The 13993-nt window shown below is 45.5% G+C and overlaps 1 protein-coding gene across 2 annotated transcripts in view; it reads left to right on the top strand.

Moving 5' to 3' along the window:
- Positions 1-12796: 12796 nt before the first annotated feature.
- ETF1 (eukaryotic translation termination factor 1) overlaps positions 12797-13993 on the top strand; it is a 30821-nt gene continuing 29624 nt past the window's right edge. Inside the window, exons 1-2 of one of the 2 annotated variants that reach the window (XM_054717897.1) lie at positions 12797-12923; positions 13086-13189. In XM_054717897.1, the coding sequence (XP_054573872.1) occupies positions 13104-13189 (86 nt within the window). In that variant the 5' untranslated portion in view covers positions 12797-12923; positions 13086-13103. Of the gene's footprint in view, positions 12924-13085; positions 13190-13255; positions 13316-13993 lie in introns of those variants that run through there. The other variant, XM_054717898.1, reaches the window with a different exon arrangement.

The following is a 13993-nucleotide window of genomic DNA, read 5'->3' as shown; positions in this document are numbered from 1 at the left end:
GGGTATGCAGGAGGCAGATGGTCAACGATTCTCATCAATATTTCTGTCTTATCTTCCTTACTCTCTAAAATCAATAAAAATATGTTTTAAAAAAGTTTCCTCTCCTCTACCCTATTTTTCTTCTTAGCAGTTATTTTTTAAAATATATTTTATTGATTTTTTTACAGAGAGGAAGGGAGAGGGAGAGTTAGAAACATCGATGAGAGAAACATCGATCAGCTGCCTCTTGCACACCCCCCACTGGGGATGTGCCCACAACCAAGGTATATGCCCTTGACCGGAATCGAACCTGGGACCCTTGAGTCCGCAGGCCGACGCTCTATTTACTTCTTAGCAGTTACCACCCAATGTTTTTCCTTCACCCCCACTATATGATCTGATCTGAATATGTTATCCCTCCCACCCCCCATATCCATGTGTTGAAATCTTAACCTCAAGGTAATGGTGTTAAGAGGTGCAGCCTCTGGAGAGTGATAGGCCTTCAGGGTGGAACAGGAGTAGTGCCTTTACAAAACAGGCTCCAGAGATCCCTTGACCCCTTCCACCTTGTGAGGATACAATCAGAATGTGACCTAGAAGAGGATCATTACCTGACCATGCTGGCACCCTGACGTCAGACTCCCAGCCTCCAAAACTGCCAGAAACATTTTTGTTTTACAATCTACCCAGTCTATTTTGTTAAATCCCAGGACTGACAGTTACCACACAAGTTCCACAGGTCAGAAACTTTTTTGCTTACTGCTATTTCCCAACACCTAGAACAACGATGACACAAAAGCACTCAAATCTTCTGTCAAATTAGTGAATCTCTCCCACTGTGCAAAATGAGGTGGATTAAGGTCCCTTTGTTTTTTAAATTTATGTCTAAATCATATCAAGAATACTAGAGGCAACTTATATCAAATCCAGAAACTAAAACTTAATTGGTAAAAGATAAAAAATTTTAATCAGAAAAAGCCAAGGAGAAGTTGATAGGCCTGAAGTTTTCCTGGGCTGGCAAGGTAAAAGGAGTGAGCAGAATAAATTTGCAATCTTTCATACTTCCTAGATGAAGAGTCCAGTTCTGTTGCAGACTTATTCTATGTGATCTTGAAGGAACTTATGTTACTACTAGAGCCGATACACGAAATTCATGCAAGAGTAGGCCTGCCTTCCCCCGGCTGCCAGCACTGGCTTCCCTCTGGCACCCAAGGACCTGGGCTTCCCTTGCAGCCCCCGCTTCATCCGGAAGGACATCCGGTCTATTTAGCATATTATGCTTTTATTATTATAGATTTACCAAGGTAAAATTAACTTTTCCCTCAACTTTTTAAAACTTATTTAAAATGTTTTGTTTATTGAGTTTTTAGAGAAACATTGATTTGTTATTCCACTTATTTATGCATTCACTGATTCTTCTATGTGCCCTGACCGGATATCACATGCTTTTTCTGCTTGTTTTCTGAACATGACACTTCAACCAAAATATTTCAGCACACATCTTGTAAGAACAGAACCTTCTCCCCACAACTATTAATATCAGGAACTTGCACTGATATAATACTATTACCTAATATGTAGCCCATATTAATATTTCCCTAATTGTCTCAATACTATCCTCTAACATTTTTCATACAAGGTCAAATCAAAGAGCATATATGGCATTTAGTTATGTTTTCTTTTATCTAAGAATAGTTCCTTTGCCTTTTTATTTTACATTGACATTTTTGAAGAGTACAGGCCATTTGTTTTGCAGAATGGCCCTTTGTTTGGATTCACATAATTGCCTGCATTCAGAGTCAGGTAGGAATACCACATAGGCGTTGTGTCTTTTTTTATTGAGAGGGGGACAGAGAAATCTTACCTTATAATAGACAAATATGCAAATTGACCGCACCTTCGCTACGCCCAACCCATGCCCACCAACCAAGCCACGCCCATCAACCACGCCCACCAGGAAACCGTTGCAGGGAAGCTGGGGTGTGGCAGAGCCCAAGGCCGGGAAAGCCGCCCGAGGCTTTCCCGGCCTTGGGCGCCAGCGGGGAGCCTGCACCGATCGAAGGGACGCTGGGGTGCGGCCGAGCCCAAGGCCACCGCCCAGGGCCAAGCCCGGACCCTGAAAGAAGGCAGAAGGCGGTGGCCACAGCCAAGGCCTGGGTCCCCGGTGCTGGCAGAAAACTGGTGCAGGCAGCCAGGTGAATGAAGGTCTATTGCACGAATCTTCGTGCAAACGGGCTACTAGTATTAATATGAAAGAAGAAACATCAATTGGTTGTCTCCATACTTGCCCTGACTGGGGGTTGAACCTGCAATCTAGGTATGTGCCCTGATTGGGAATCAAACCTGCAACATTTTGGTGCAAGGAATGACCAACTAAGCCACCCAGCCAAGGCTAGGCATGTGTCTTTACCAATGCATGAATTACCAGGGAAAAGATGTCAGTTCTGTGCTTTGCTCCACACTTCATTACAAAGAATTCTTTAATAAGTAATCTGTGAGAGTGGCTTAATTTTAACACTTATACTAGAGATTCTATCTATAGCAACGAGGAGCAGTAAAGATAAAAGCAAGTTCTTATAGATGGTACACAACAAGATTGGGAATGAAGAGACAACTCAAATTTTGGAAATAAACTGCTTCAAGCAAAGACCCTTCAGTATTTTAGATACCACTGCAACTGCATTCTCCAGTCCTAAGGCTGCTTTGTAAGGACATTATATCTTCCTTTCTTGCCCTCTAATATCAAAACAATGAAATAAGTGAAAGTTGCCCTACCTGGTTTGATTCAGTGGATAGAGTGTTGGCCTGTGGGCTGAAGGGTCCCGGGTTCGATTCCTGGTCAAGGCATTGCACAGGTTGTGGGCTCAATCCCCAGTAGGGGGCATGCAGGAAGCAGCTGATCAATGATTCTCCTCATCAATGTTTCTATCTCTCCCTCTCCCTCTCTGAAATATTTTTTTTTCTTTTTAATGTATTTTATTGATTTTTTACAGAGAGGAAGGGAGAGGGATAGAGAGTTAGAAACATTGATGAGAGAGAAACATCAATCAGCTGCCACCTGCACACTCCCTACCGGGTATGTGCCTGCAACCAAGGTACATGCCCTTGACCAGAATCGAACCTGGGATTCAGTCTGCAGGACGATGCTCTATCCACTGAGCCAAACCAGTTAGGGCTGAAATAAATTTATATTAAAAAAAAAAAAATAAGTGAAAGCCCTAGATAGAGGTGTTATACAGTGACCTACATTACTCAACCTGTGAACAGCATGAAAGAGATAATTTAGCAATTATAAAGAAAACCACTGAAACAGCTATTTCAATAAGTCAAAAACAAATATCAGCAACTCCACATGGTTAGCCATATACAATGTATCATCAATCCATTTGCAGGAGCAAGTCAGGAAGCAAAGGTATATTCACACTAAGAATGCGCAGCCGAACCAGCCTGTAATAATTATAAGCTTCAACTCTGATCTGAGTGAGATCAGGAAACAAGGAAAGAAAATGTTCCACCTAAATCACAGGCTCTTAAAACAGGTTCTTATAGCTCTTAACCCAGAATGTGGAGATTTAAGGCAATGGGGGTGAGGGATAGGCAGTCTACATGAGTGACTTCAGGAGGTCCATAAACCACTAATTATAAAATGCAAAATGGTCAATATTATTGTTTCTGGGAAAATGGGCCGTTGATTTCTTGAAGGAATCTATGACCAAACAAAAACAAAAACAGGAAAAAAAAAAAAAAAAACAGGTTAAAAACCATCTATATATATAAAAGGCTAATATGCTAAGTGTCCCTCTGACCATCCGACCTGTCACTGTGACGCACACTGACCCCCAGGAGCAGCTGTTCAATGCAGGAGCTGCCATGATGCACACTGGCCATTTACAAAAAAACAGCACGGCGGACCTGGCACCAACAAAGCAACACTCGGCTTCCCCCAAGTGGGACACAGGCCTCACCACCACCCTGAGCGACAGCTCACCAAAATGTGGCCCACAGCCCAGCCCAGCCCAGCCTGGAAACTGTGGCTGTGGGCGCCCTGTCCTAGCCGGTTTGGCTCAGTGGATAGAGCGTCGGCCTGTGGACTGAAGGGTCCCAGGTTCGATTCTGGTCAAGATCATGTACCTTGGTTGTGGGCACATACCCAGTAGGGGGCGTGCAAGAGGCAGCTGATCAATATTTCTCTCTCATCGATGTTTCTAACTCTCTATCCCTCTCCCTTCCTCTCTGTTAAAAAAAAAAAAAAAATCTTCTAATTAATTTCCTTTCAATGTGCACAAATTCATGAACTGGGCCTCTAGTAGATTTCCTAAATGGGAAATCAATCTACTGGTCTGACTTAAATTCAAGTCATACCCTCCTTGTCCCCAACCCCCTTGTCATCTCCTCAATCTTGCTTCTGCATTTCTTAAGAATTCTTGGTCTACCTTTTTCCATGAAGCCTTTCTCCCTCAGTCCACACTGGCTGTTTCACTCAAATTCTTACACTCGTATTTTTCAAATGTTTAATGTTCAATTCAGCAACTTGTAGGTTTTATTTTCCCCACCTTCCCTTGGATTATTTTGAAGCAAATTCCAGAAATCATAATTTTACTCTAACATTTCATTAGGTACTTCTAAAAGGATTTTTCTACAAAATATAGTTTGATCACATCTAAAAAAAATTTAATAACTCCTTAATAACAAACACTTGAATGTTCAAATTTTCTAAATTGTTTCATAACTTTTTCAACTGTTACAAGACTCAGGAACCAAATAAAGGCCACACCCTCTACTGGTTGATATGTTCCCTAAGTCTCTCAAAGTATAAGTTTCCTTGCCTCTTTTCCCCAGCTTTGCAATTTATTTGTTGAAGAAAATGGGCCACTGGGTCCATAATTTCCTACATTCTATATTGCACAGACTACATTCCTATAAATGTCATTTAACATGTTCTTTCCATCCCTGTTTGATCTGACTCAGGTTCAGGTGTTTTGTTCTTTTTGTTGTTGTTAATCCTCACCCAAGGATATTTTTCCCATTGCTTATTTTAGAGAGAGGATGTGGGGGGGGGAGCGAGAAAGAAAAACATCATGTGAGAGACACATTGATTAGTTGTCTCTGCACACAACCCAACCGGGGTTGGAGACTGAACCTGCAACCCCAACCCAGGTATGTGCCCTTGACTGGGAATCAAACCTGAGACCCTTCAGTCCTGAGGATGACGCTCTACCCACTGAACACACCAGCCAGGGCTAAAGTTCAGTTGTTTTACAAGAACAGGTAGCCGGTACTTACATCAGCGAGTACGTGATTCTGGTTGGCTCTATTGTGATGTTAGCAGATCATTACCTAGATCTCCAACTTTGAGGGTATACTAGCCTAACCCAGCCCACGTGGATCAGTGGTTGAGCATCGATCTATGAACCAGGTCACGGTCCAATTCCCTGTCGGTGCACATGCCCAGGCTGCAGGCTTAATCGGTGTGTCAGAAAGAGCCAATCAATGATTCTCTCTCATCACGACGTTTCTATCTCCCTCTCCCTTCCTCTTTGATATATATATATATATATATATTTTGAAAAGGGTCCGGTCAGCGTGACTCAGTGGTTGAGCGCTGACCTATGAGCCAGGAAATCACTGGTTGGATTCCTGGTCAGGGCACATGCCCAGGTTCTGGGCTAGATCCCCAGTGTGGGACATGCAGGAAGCAGCCAATCAGTGATCCTCTCTCATCATGGATGTTTCTCTCTCTCTCTCTCCCTCTCCCCTCTCTGAAATCAATAAAAATATATATTTTTTAAAAAGTTATACCTCAATAAAAAATGTCTATCAGGGTAATAAAAGTACAGTAAAAAAAAATACTCCATTTGTTAATTTCCTTTCTTACTGATATAACAAGGTGTTTCAGGCTCATCTTAATTCATTTCTACCTCAATCTTGTAAACAGCTACTTCTTTTATACTGTCATCTATTTAACTTTCCTACATCCTTTTTTCCTCTAAAAAAAAGTCTGTAAATTTAAGGACTGTACTGCTTCTAAAACTTTTCAGCATTTTCATTCCAGTGCTAGACAGAAGAATGGTACACAATGAATATTTATGGAATTGAACTAAAAGATTAGCATCTGTCTAGGTATTCTATGACTCTCTCTAGAATCAAAAAGGCACTACTGAAAACATTAAGCATTCACTTTCTCCACAGATGGTCCAAGGGCATGGCTCAATCTCACTCGGCTAATTATTCTTAAAGATGTTTGATCATATAGAGAGGAAACTGCAGTCATTCCGTAGTTGTAGTTCCCATCCCACTGAAGGGTTAGATTTCACCACTGCTACCTAACACTTGCCTATTTCAAATCACTTTCACACACATTGCCCTCCAAAGTTAAGCAGCTGTGTTTTATACAAAACTTACACAAAAATTTTCCCAAAGACTTTCTATTGATTTCTTAGAGAGAAAGGAAGGACAGAGGAGAAACATCCATATGAGAGCAAAACAACGATCGGCTGCCTCCTTGCATGCCCTCTACCAGTGATTGCACCAACAACCCAGGCATGTGCCCTGATGGGGAAGCAAACCAGCAACCTTTCGGTGCACGGGATAATACTCAACCAACTGAGCCACACCAACTGAGCACATGCCTGATCCCCAGTCAGGTGTGTAAGTAAGGCAACCAATCAATGTTTCCCTTTCACTTCGATGTTCCCCCCTTTCCTCTTACTAAAATCAATAAAACCATATTTTTTTAAAAAAATAATAGAATTTACAGAACTGCATTCCTCAAATTCATATGCTTAAGTACAGCAAGAACTTCAGACTACCCATTCCTTTAATGATTGTAATCTACTTTGTGAAATTGTAAGCACTTCAGAGGTAGTCTAATCTAGATTTTTCATATTATTTCTTATTTTTCTAGGCACAGAAACATTTTTTCTTAAATCTTATATGAAATTCTTTGATTGATGGACCAGGGGCAGGGAAAACCCACACATCACTATTATTCATTTTATTAATATAGTTTGGGTATAAAAACACCCAATATTGTCCTGGCCGTGGATAGAGCGACGGCCTGCAGACTGAAGGGTCCCAGGTTCTATTCCAGTCAAGGGCATGTACCTTGGTTGCGGGCACATCCCCAGTAGGGGGCGTGCAGGAGGCAGCTGATCGATGTTTCTAACTCTATCCCTCTCCCTCCTCTCTGTAAAAAAATCAATAAAATATATATATTTTTAAAAAACACCCAATATTTTAAATCCCAACTCTGAAAAATTCCAAATTTCTAACACACCAGCCATTGAAGCAGGGAAAAAGATCCCAAAGACCTATTTTACTGGCTCCCTCTGCTCTGCTCTCTCAACTTTATTTTCTGCAGGAGAATGATGAAGTAAGTAGTCACATGTCCTAGAAGACAGAACAAACTAGGAGAAACTATAAAGAAAACATTCATTGATGACATATGCGTGCTGTAAATGATACTAGGCACTACACAAGTTATTTATCCAACAATAGTTCCACAAAATAGGCAGCATCCCCATTTTACAGATGAGAAAATTCAGATTCTGCGAGATTTAAGAAGTGACTTAGTTGTAGTTCCGTAAGTTTTTCCTTAACAACCCCATCAAATTACAGAGGAGTCAAAGAGTATAGCCTTTGACTATACCTTGGAGGTGGGGTAGTTTGGAAACCATGTCACCTCCCATCTCTAAGCCCTTTGTTAAACTGTGCATTGTTCTTAAGAGGCCAACCTATTAAATCTAACTTTCAAGGCCTTACACGACCTGTCCTCCTGCCTCCTTCTCAAGCCACTCTCCCTATTCCTGACTTTACTCTAGAACACTGGCTTTTTTGAAGTGCCCACAACCATCCCTTCCCTGTCTTTTTCATCTTGGCTACTCAAACTGGCCTCCAGATTAGCAATCAACTATCTCTGTACCTAACAGCACTGTATTCTCAAGCTGCTATTGATTGTTTTCAGCATCAAAATAATCCATCCCCTTCCTTTCTCCCCACCCTCACGGAATAGGAATGTCATCTATACCCAAAACAGTATTTAGGTTTATTACCTAACATTAGCTCTAGGGAAGAAATTCTGAGGTCAAGTACAAATCCTTCATTTTTCAGAGGACTGTGCCTTGAGAGGTTATATATTTTATTCTCGCCATATGGCATTTAAAAATTACCCTTATATCATAGGAGTTTCCTTCTGGACACTGAATGGTCATAGTCCCATTTAAAAAGGCTCGTCTTCACCAACTTACATCATACACAGGAATAAACTCAAAATGGATAAAGGACTTAAACATAAGATAGGAAACCATAAAAATCTTAGAAGAACCCAGAGGAAGCAAAATATCAGACATATGTCGTAGCAATATCTTTACCGATACATCTCCTAGGATAATGGAAACTAAGGAGAAAATAAACAAATGGGACTACATCCAAATAAAAAGCTTCTGCACAGCCAAAGAAACCATCAACAAAACAAGAGAACCCACTGCATAGGAGAACATATTTGCCAATGTTACAATAAGGATTTAATCTCCAAACATTATAGGGAACTTATACAACTTAAAAGGAAGCTAAACAATCCAATCAAAAAATAGGCAAAAATTAAAGAAATTTTAAAAATAATAATAAATAAATAAATAAATAAAAATAGGCAAAGGACCTAAATAGACACTTCAAAAGTGGACATACAGAAGGCCAAGAGACATATGAAAAAATGCCAAAGTCACTAACATTCGAGAGATGCAAATCAAAGCAACAATGAGGACTTTCGCTGGTTTGGCTCAGTGGACAGGTTTGGCGTGCGGACTGAAGGGTCCCAGGCTTGTGGGCTGGATACCCAGTAGGGAGTGTGCAGGAGACAGCCAATCAATGATTCTCTCTCAACATTGATGTTTCCGTCTCTCTCTCTCTCTTACCCTCTGAAATCAATAAAAAAATATATTTTTATAAAATGACAATGAGGTGCCATCTCACACCTGTCAGATGGCTATCATCAACAAACAAGTGCTGGCAAGGATGTGGAGAAAAGGGAACCCTCATGCACTGCTGGTGGGAATGCAGATTGGCGTAGCCACTGTGGAAAACAGTATGGAGTTTTCCTCAAAAAATTAAAAATGGAACTCCCATTTGACCCAGGAATCCCACTTCTAGGAATATATCCCAAGAAATCAGAAACACCAATCAGAAAGAATATATGCACCCCTATGTTCATAGCAGCACAATTTACAATAGCTAAGATTTGGAAGCAGCCTAAGTGCCCATCAGCAGGTGAGTGAGTTAAAAATGTGGTACATCCCCTGGGTCCGGGTGAGACCATGTGTCCCTGGATCCGGGTGAGGCCTCGTGCACCTAGGCCCGGGTGAGGCCACGTGCCCCTGGGTCTGGGAGAGGACAAGCGTCCCTGGGTCCGGGTGAGACCATGTGTCCCTGGATCCGGGGGAGGCCTCGTGCACCTAGGCCCGGGTGAGGCCACGTGCCCCTGGGTCTGGGGGAGGCCAAGCGCGCCTGGGTCCGGGTGAGACCATGTGTCCCTGGATCCGGGTGAGGCCTCGTGCACCTAGGTCCAGGTGAGGCCACGTGCCCCTGGGTCTGAGAGAGGCCACGCACCCCTGGGTCCGGGCGAGACCATGTGTCCCTGGATCCGGGTGAGGCCTCGTGCACCTAGGCCCGGGTGAGGCCATGTGCCCCTGGGTCTGGGAGAGGCCAAGTGTCCCTGGGTCCGGGTGAGACCATGTGTCCCTGGATCCGGGTGAGGCCTCGTGCACCTAGGCCCGGGTGAGGCCACGTGCCCCTGGGTCTGGGAGAGGACAAGCGTCCCTGGGTCCGGGTGAGACCATGTGTCCCTGGATCCGGGGGAGGCCTCGTGCACCTAGGTCCAGGTGAGGCCACGTGCCCCTGGGTCTGGGAGAGGCCAAGCGTCCCTGGGTCCGGGTGAGACCATGTGTCCCTAGATCCGGGTGAGGCCACGTGCCCCTTAGTCCGGGTGAAGCCGTGCCCCTGGGTCCGGCCGAGACCAAACCAGAGGGAGTCGGACCTCCGTTACCACCATTTGTCCACCATCCAGAGCTGAGGGGTCAGTGCTGACATGTACACATAAGGAACTGGTGGACATTGAAATTGGGTCTCAAAAGAACTGTTGGTCCAGAAAGAAACTCACTACAGACTGATTCATTTGCCTGTCAGCATAACTATTATTGCTCGTCTCACATTCAGTTCTCATAAGTATATATCTAGTGACATATGATCTCGCTCATCTAGGGGAAATGATGAGCAACATAGTCTGAGGAACAAGAACAGAACCAGAAGCAAGGAGGCATCGATCGGACTATCGGGCCTCAGAGGGAGGATAGGGGAGGGTGGGGGGAGGGGGAGAGTTCAACCAAAGGACTTGTATGCATGCATATGAGCCTATCCAACGGTTAAGTTCAACAGGGGGTTGGGGCATGCGTGGGGAGGGGGGGGATGGGAATGGGGGGATGAGGACAAATATGTGACACCTTAATCAATAAAGAAATTTAAAAAGAAAAAAAAAACAAAAAAAAAATGTGGTACATCTACAACAATGGAATACTATGCTGATGTAAAAAAGCAGGAATTCTTACCATTTGCAACAGCATGGATGGATGTGGAGAGCATTATGCTAAGCAAAATAAGCCAGTCCGAGAAAGATAAATATCACACGATCTCACCCATTTGTGGAATATAATGAATAACATAAAATGATGAACAAAAATAGATCCAGAGACATAGAAGCATTGGAACAGACCATTAAACCTCTGAGGGAAGGCAAGGGAGGATGGGGGGGAGGGGGTTAAGAGATTAACCAAAGGACTTGTATGCATGCCTATAAGCATAACCAATGGACACTGACAGTAAGGGGGCGAGGGCATATACTGGAGGGCAGAAGCAGCCGGGGAGAAATCAATGGGGGAAAAAGGAGACATATGCAATACTTTCAACAATAAAAATTTTAAATTAAAAAAAAATTTTTTAACAGGCTTGTCTTTGCTGAAGGAAATAGCATCCCTGTTCTATTCTTCCCAAATCTTTTCCACTAGGGATCCATGCCAGCTTTTGCCTCTAACACACTGATTTCCAATACTAAATGAGGAGATGGTAAATTTGCATCAACTGGGCAAGTAAGCTTTGGGGCTAGTTAAACTGCCTGAATCTAGACTATTCTAAAAAACAAGTTGTACTTTTCTTTGCCTCAGTTTCCCGATCTATGATATGGGGGTAATGCTCCCACCTCCAAGGTGTGGACAAAGTTACAACATGCAAAAAAAGACTCAAAGCCCACACAAATACAGTATATGTAACCATATCAGTATCTTTCTCCACATCCAACCCATTATCCAGTCCTATCCATGCTCAGCCCACATATCATTCACTTCTATTTGCACTGTCATCACCCTATTCTAAGGTACAATTCTCTCTCACATGAATTACTGCAGCAGCCAAAAGGATCTCTAAGCTTCCAACTTTTGCTCTTTCCAATTCAAGCCAACCCATCTCCTTAAAAATACAACCATATCTTCTTGTCACCACCCATCTCTAAACCCTTTGTTAAGCTGTGTATTGTCCTTAAGAGGCCAACTTCTTAAATCCAGCTTTCAAGGCCTTACACGATCTGTCCCCTGCCTCCTTCTCAAGCCACTCTCCCTATTCCTGACTTTGCTCCAGCACACTGGCTTTTTTGAAGTTCCTCAAAAGTGTCAGGCTCCCTCCTGACAAACTCCTAACCATCCTTTGGGTCTCATTGCAAAGTTGGGCCCTCTTTCGTTACTCTCACAGCAACCTGAAGTACTTATTTGTACTTATTTTATTACATTAAAGTATAAAAGCACAAACGGTTATAAACCCAACTAAACTGAAAGCTCCACGAAGGTAGGCACTGTTATCCGGTTTCCCTCCGTATACTCAGGAAAACCGAGTATGCACAGTTTGCGGCCAAATATTTGAATAAACCCAGCGAAGGTGAAGAGAGAGACAAGGTAGCTAATTAAAAGTTCTTACTCGAAAAGATCAGGTTCTAACTTACATAACTACCCATTTTGCTTCAACACTCTCCCCACCTCCACTCTGAACAGATCAGACCAAACTATTCATGGAATCAGTCAGATACATCAAGTCTCAAACCCCAGCTAGCCCCCGCGCCCCCGCCCCGCCCCCGCCCCCGGCCCCAAAGTGCCGGGTCCAAAGTGAACACATCTTAGCACTCAGGCGAGAAGGAACGTGCCTCTTTTTGCCCCTGCAGGTGGCGGGGTCCCGGACCAGCCGGGGGAATATCCTAATCCTGACACCCTGGCCGGGTCTGAACACTAGTCCGGCCCGTCGAGAGGCGCGCAGGCAGGAACACTTCGTCAGCTGTCGAGCCGCCAGGCGCCTCTCTGAGGCTTCTCAGGAGCAATTCAAACCGTGCGTCCCGGCCCGAGCGCCTACCCTCAGAAGTCCATTCGATTCAAGAAAGTGGGGGGGACGGAAATACGACGACCCACGTGCCTCGCCCTTTAAGAAGCACCCCCGTGCGAGCCTGGCGGGGCGCCGAGTAAATCCTCGCGAGAGCCACCGGATTCCGCTCGCTTCCTCCTCTCCGCTTACCGGGACGGAAGGAAGACGGTGCTTCCCCGCCCCCCGGTCTTACCTCACAAGGCAGCGCGGTCTCAGCTGTGGCCAATCCGCAGGCTTATTGTAGGCCGCGGCGCAGAGAGCCAATGGAAAGTCGCGGCGCGCGCAGAGCTTTCCCTTTTCCGCTCAAGCCCCGCCCTTCCGTCCGCCGACTTCCACTCAGCCTTTGGCGGAGGAAGTGATGTCACAGGCCCCATGTGAGCGGATTGCAACACATGCAGCTGCCTGGAGAGAGGGAGCCGGTGTCCTACGTCAGAGCCGCCGCCGCGGAGTCGCCGCCGGGGAGGACCAGCCGCTGCCGCCCAGGACTGGGCCCTTAGGTGAGCCAGGGGGAGGGAAAGGCCAGCGACCCCCCCACGGAGGGTCGCGCGGGGCGGGAAGAGGAGGGCCTCTCGGGGGTGGCAAGGAAGGGGGCCGCTCTGCCCAGTGGCGGCGCTAACTCTGTGGTCTTGCTGTCTCCGGGCCCCGCCGGGCCGCTCTAGGGAGGAGGAGGCGAGAAGATGGCGGACGACCCCACTGCTGCGGATAGGAACGTGGAGATCTGGAAGATCAAGAAGCTGATTAAGAGCTTGGAGGCGGCCCGCGGGTGAGCGCTGCGTCCGGCCCCCCAGTGCCCTCTTGGTACCCGGACCCCTCAGGATGGCCGCCCCCGCGCCGCATGGCCGGATGAGGAGAACCAGGCACTAGTCACGCCCGCCTTCTGGACTTTTGGGTAGTTGCCCCCGACCCAGGGGCGAGGGTCTATGCGACTGGCCCGAGAAGGGGTCCTTCCCCCGCTTGGGGGGCCCGGTCCTGGGGCTCGGACCACTCGACCCCCTCGTGGCAGACTACTGCTACTTTTGTACCCCTCCTAGGCCCTTGAACCCAGCTCCTCCCTCTTCAAGCTCCAGGTGCTGCCACCCAACTCGGGTGCTGTTGAGGGAAAGGGCTCGGCCTTCCTTTCCAAACTACCCTCCCTGATTTCCTTCCTTCTCTCCCTTTACGTTCCTCAGTCAGGCCTCATTAAAATGGCCTCTCCTTCTCGAGCTTCTGGAACTCGGTTGGGTGAAGTTTGGATGGGGCAGAAGGGAGAGGTGGTCAGGGACAACCTCTTTCTGACATCTCTGATTTCTCCCAATATCACTTCCCCCAAATCCTCTAATTAGTCCGGAGCTTCCTGGTTTTAGCTATTCCAGGATCCATCTATAAACTGCAAATGCCAACGTGTGCGGGGAGGGGGAGTAAGGGAGGTTTTGGTTAACGATCTATATCTAAAAATGCAGAATACGGGGCTGTTGATATGAATTGCAACATCAGGGTCCCTTTTGGCCTCTTTGGAATTTCTGGGGATAGAGGTGCCTGATGCTTGTGGAAATTCAAAATTGAATTAGGTGGGCTTGACACTTTTGTA

The sequence above is a fragment of the Eptesicus fuscus genome, chromosome 6 (assembly GCF_027574615.1).
Source record: "Eptesicus fuscus isolate TK198812 chromosome 6, DD_ASM_mEF_20220401, whole genome shotgun sequence".
Classification (NCBI taxonomy): Eukaryota; Metazoa; Chordata; class Mammalia; order Chiroptera; family Vespertilionidae; genus Eptesicus; species Eptesicus fuscus.
Note: the sequence above shows the minus strand (reverse complement) of the source record. Positions and strands in the feature narration are given on the sequence as shown.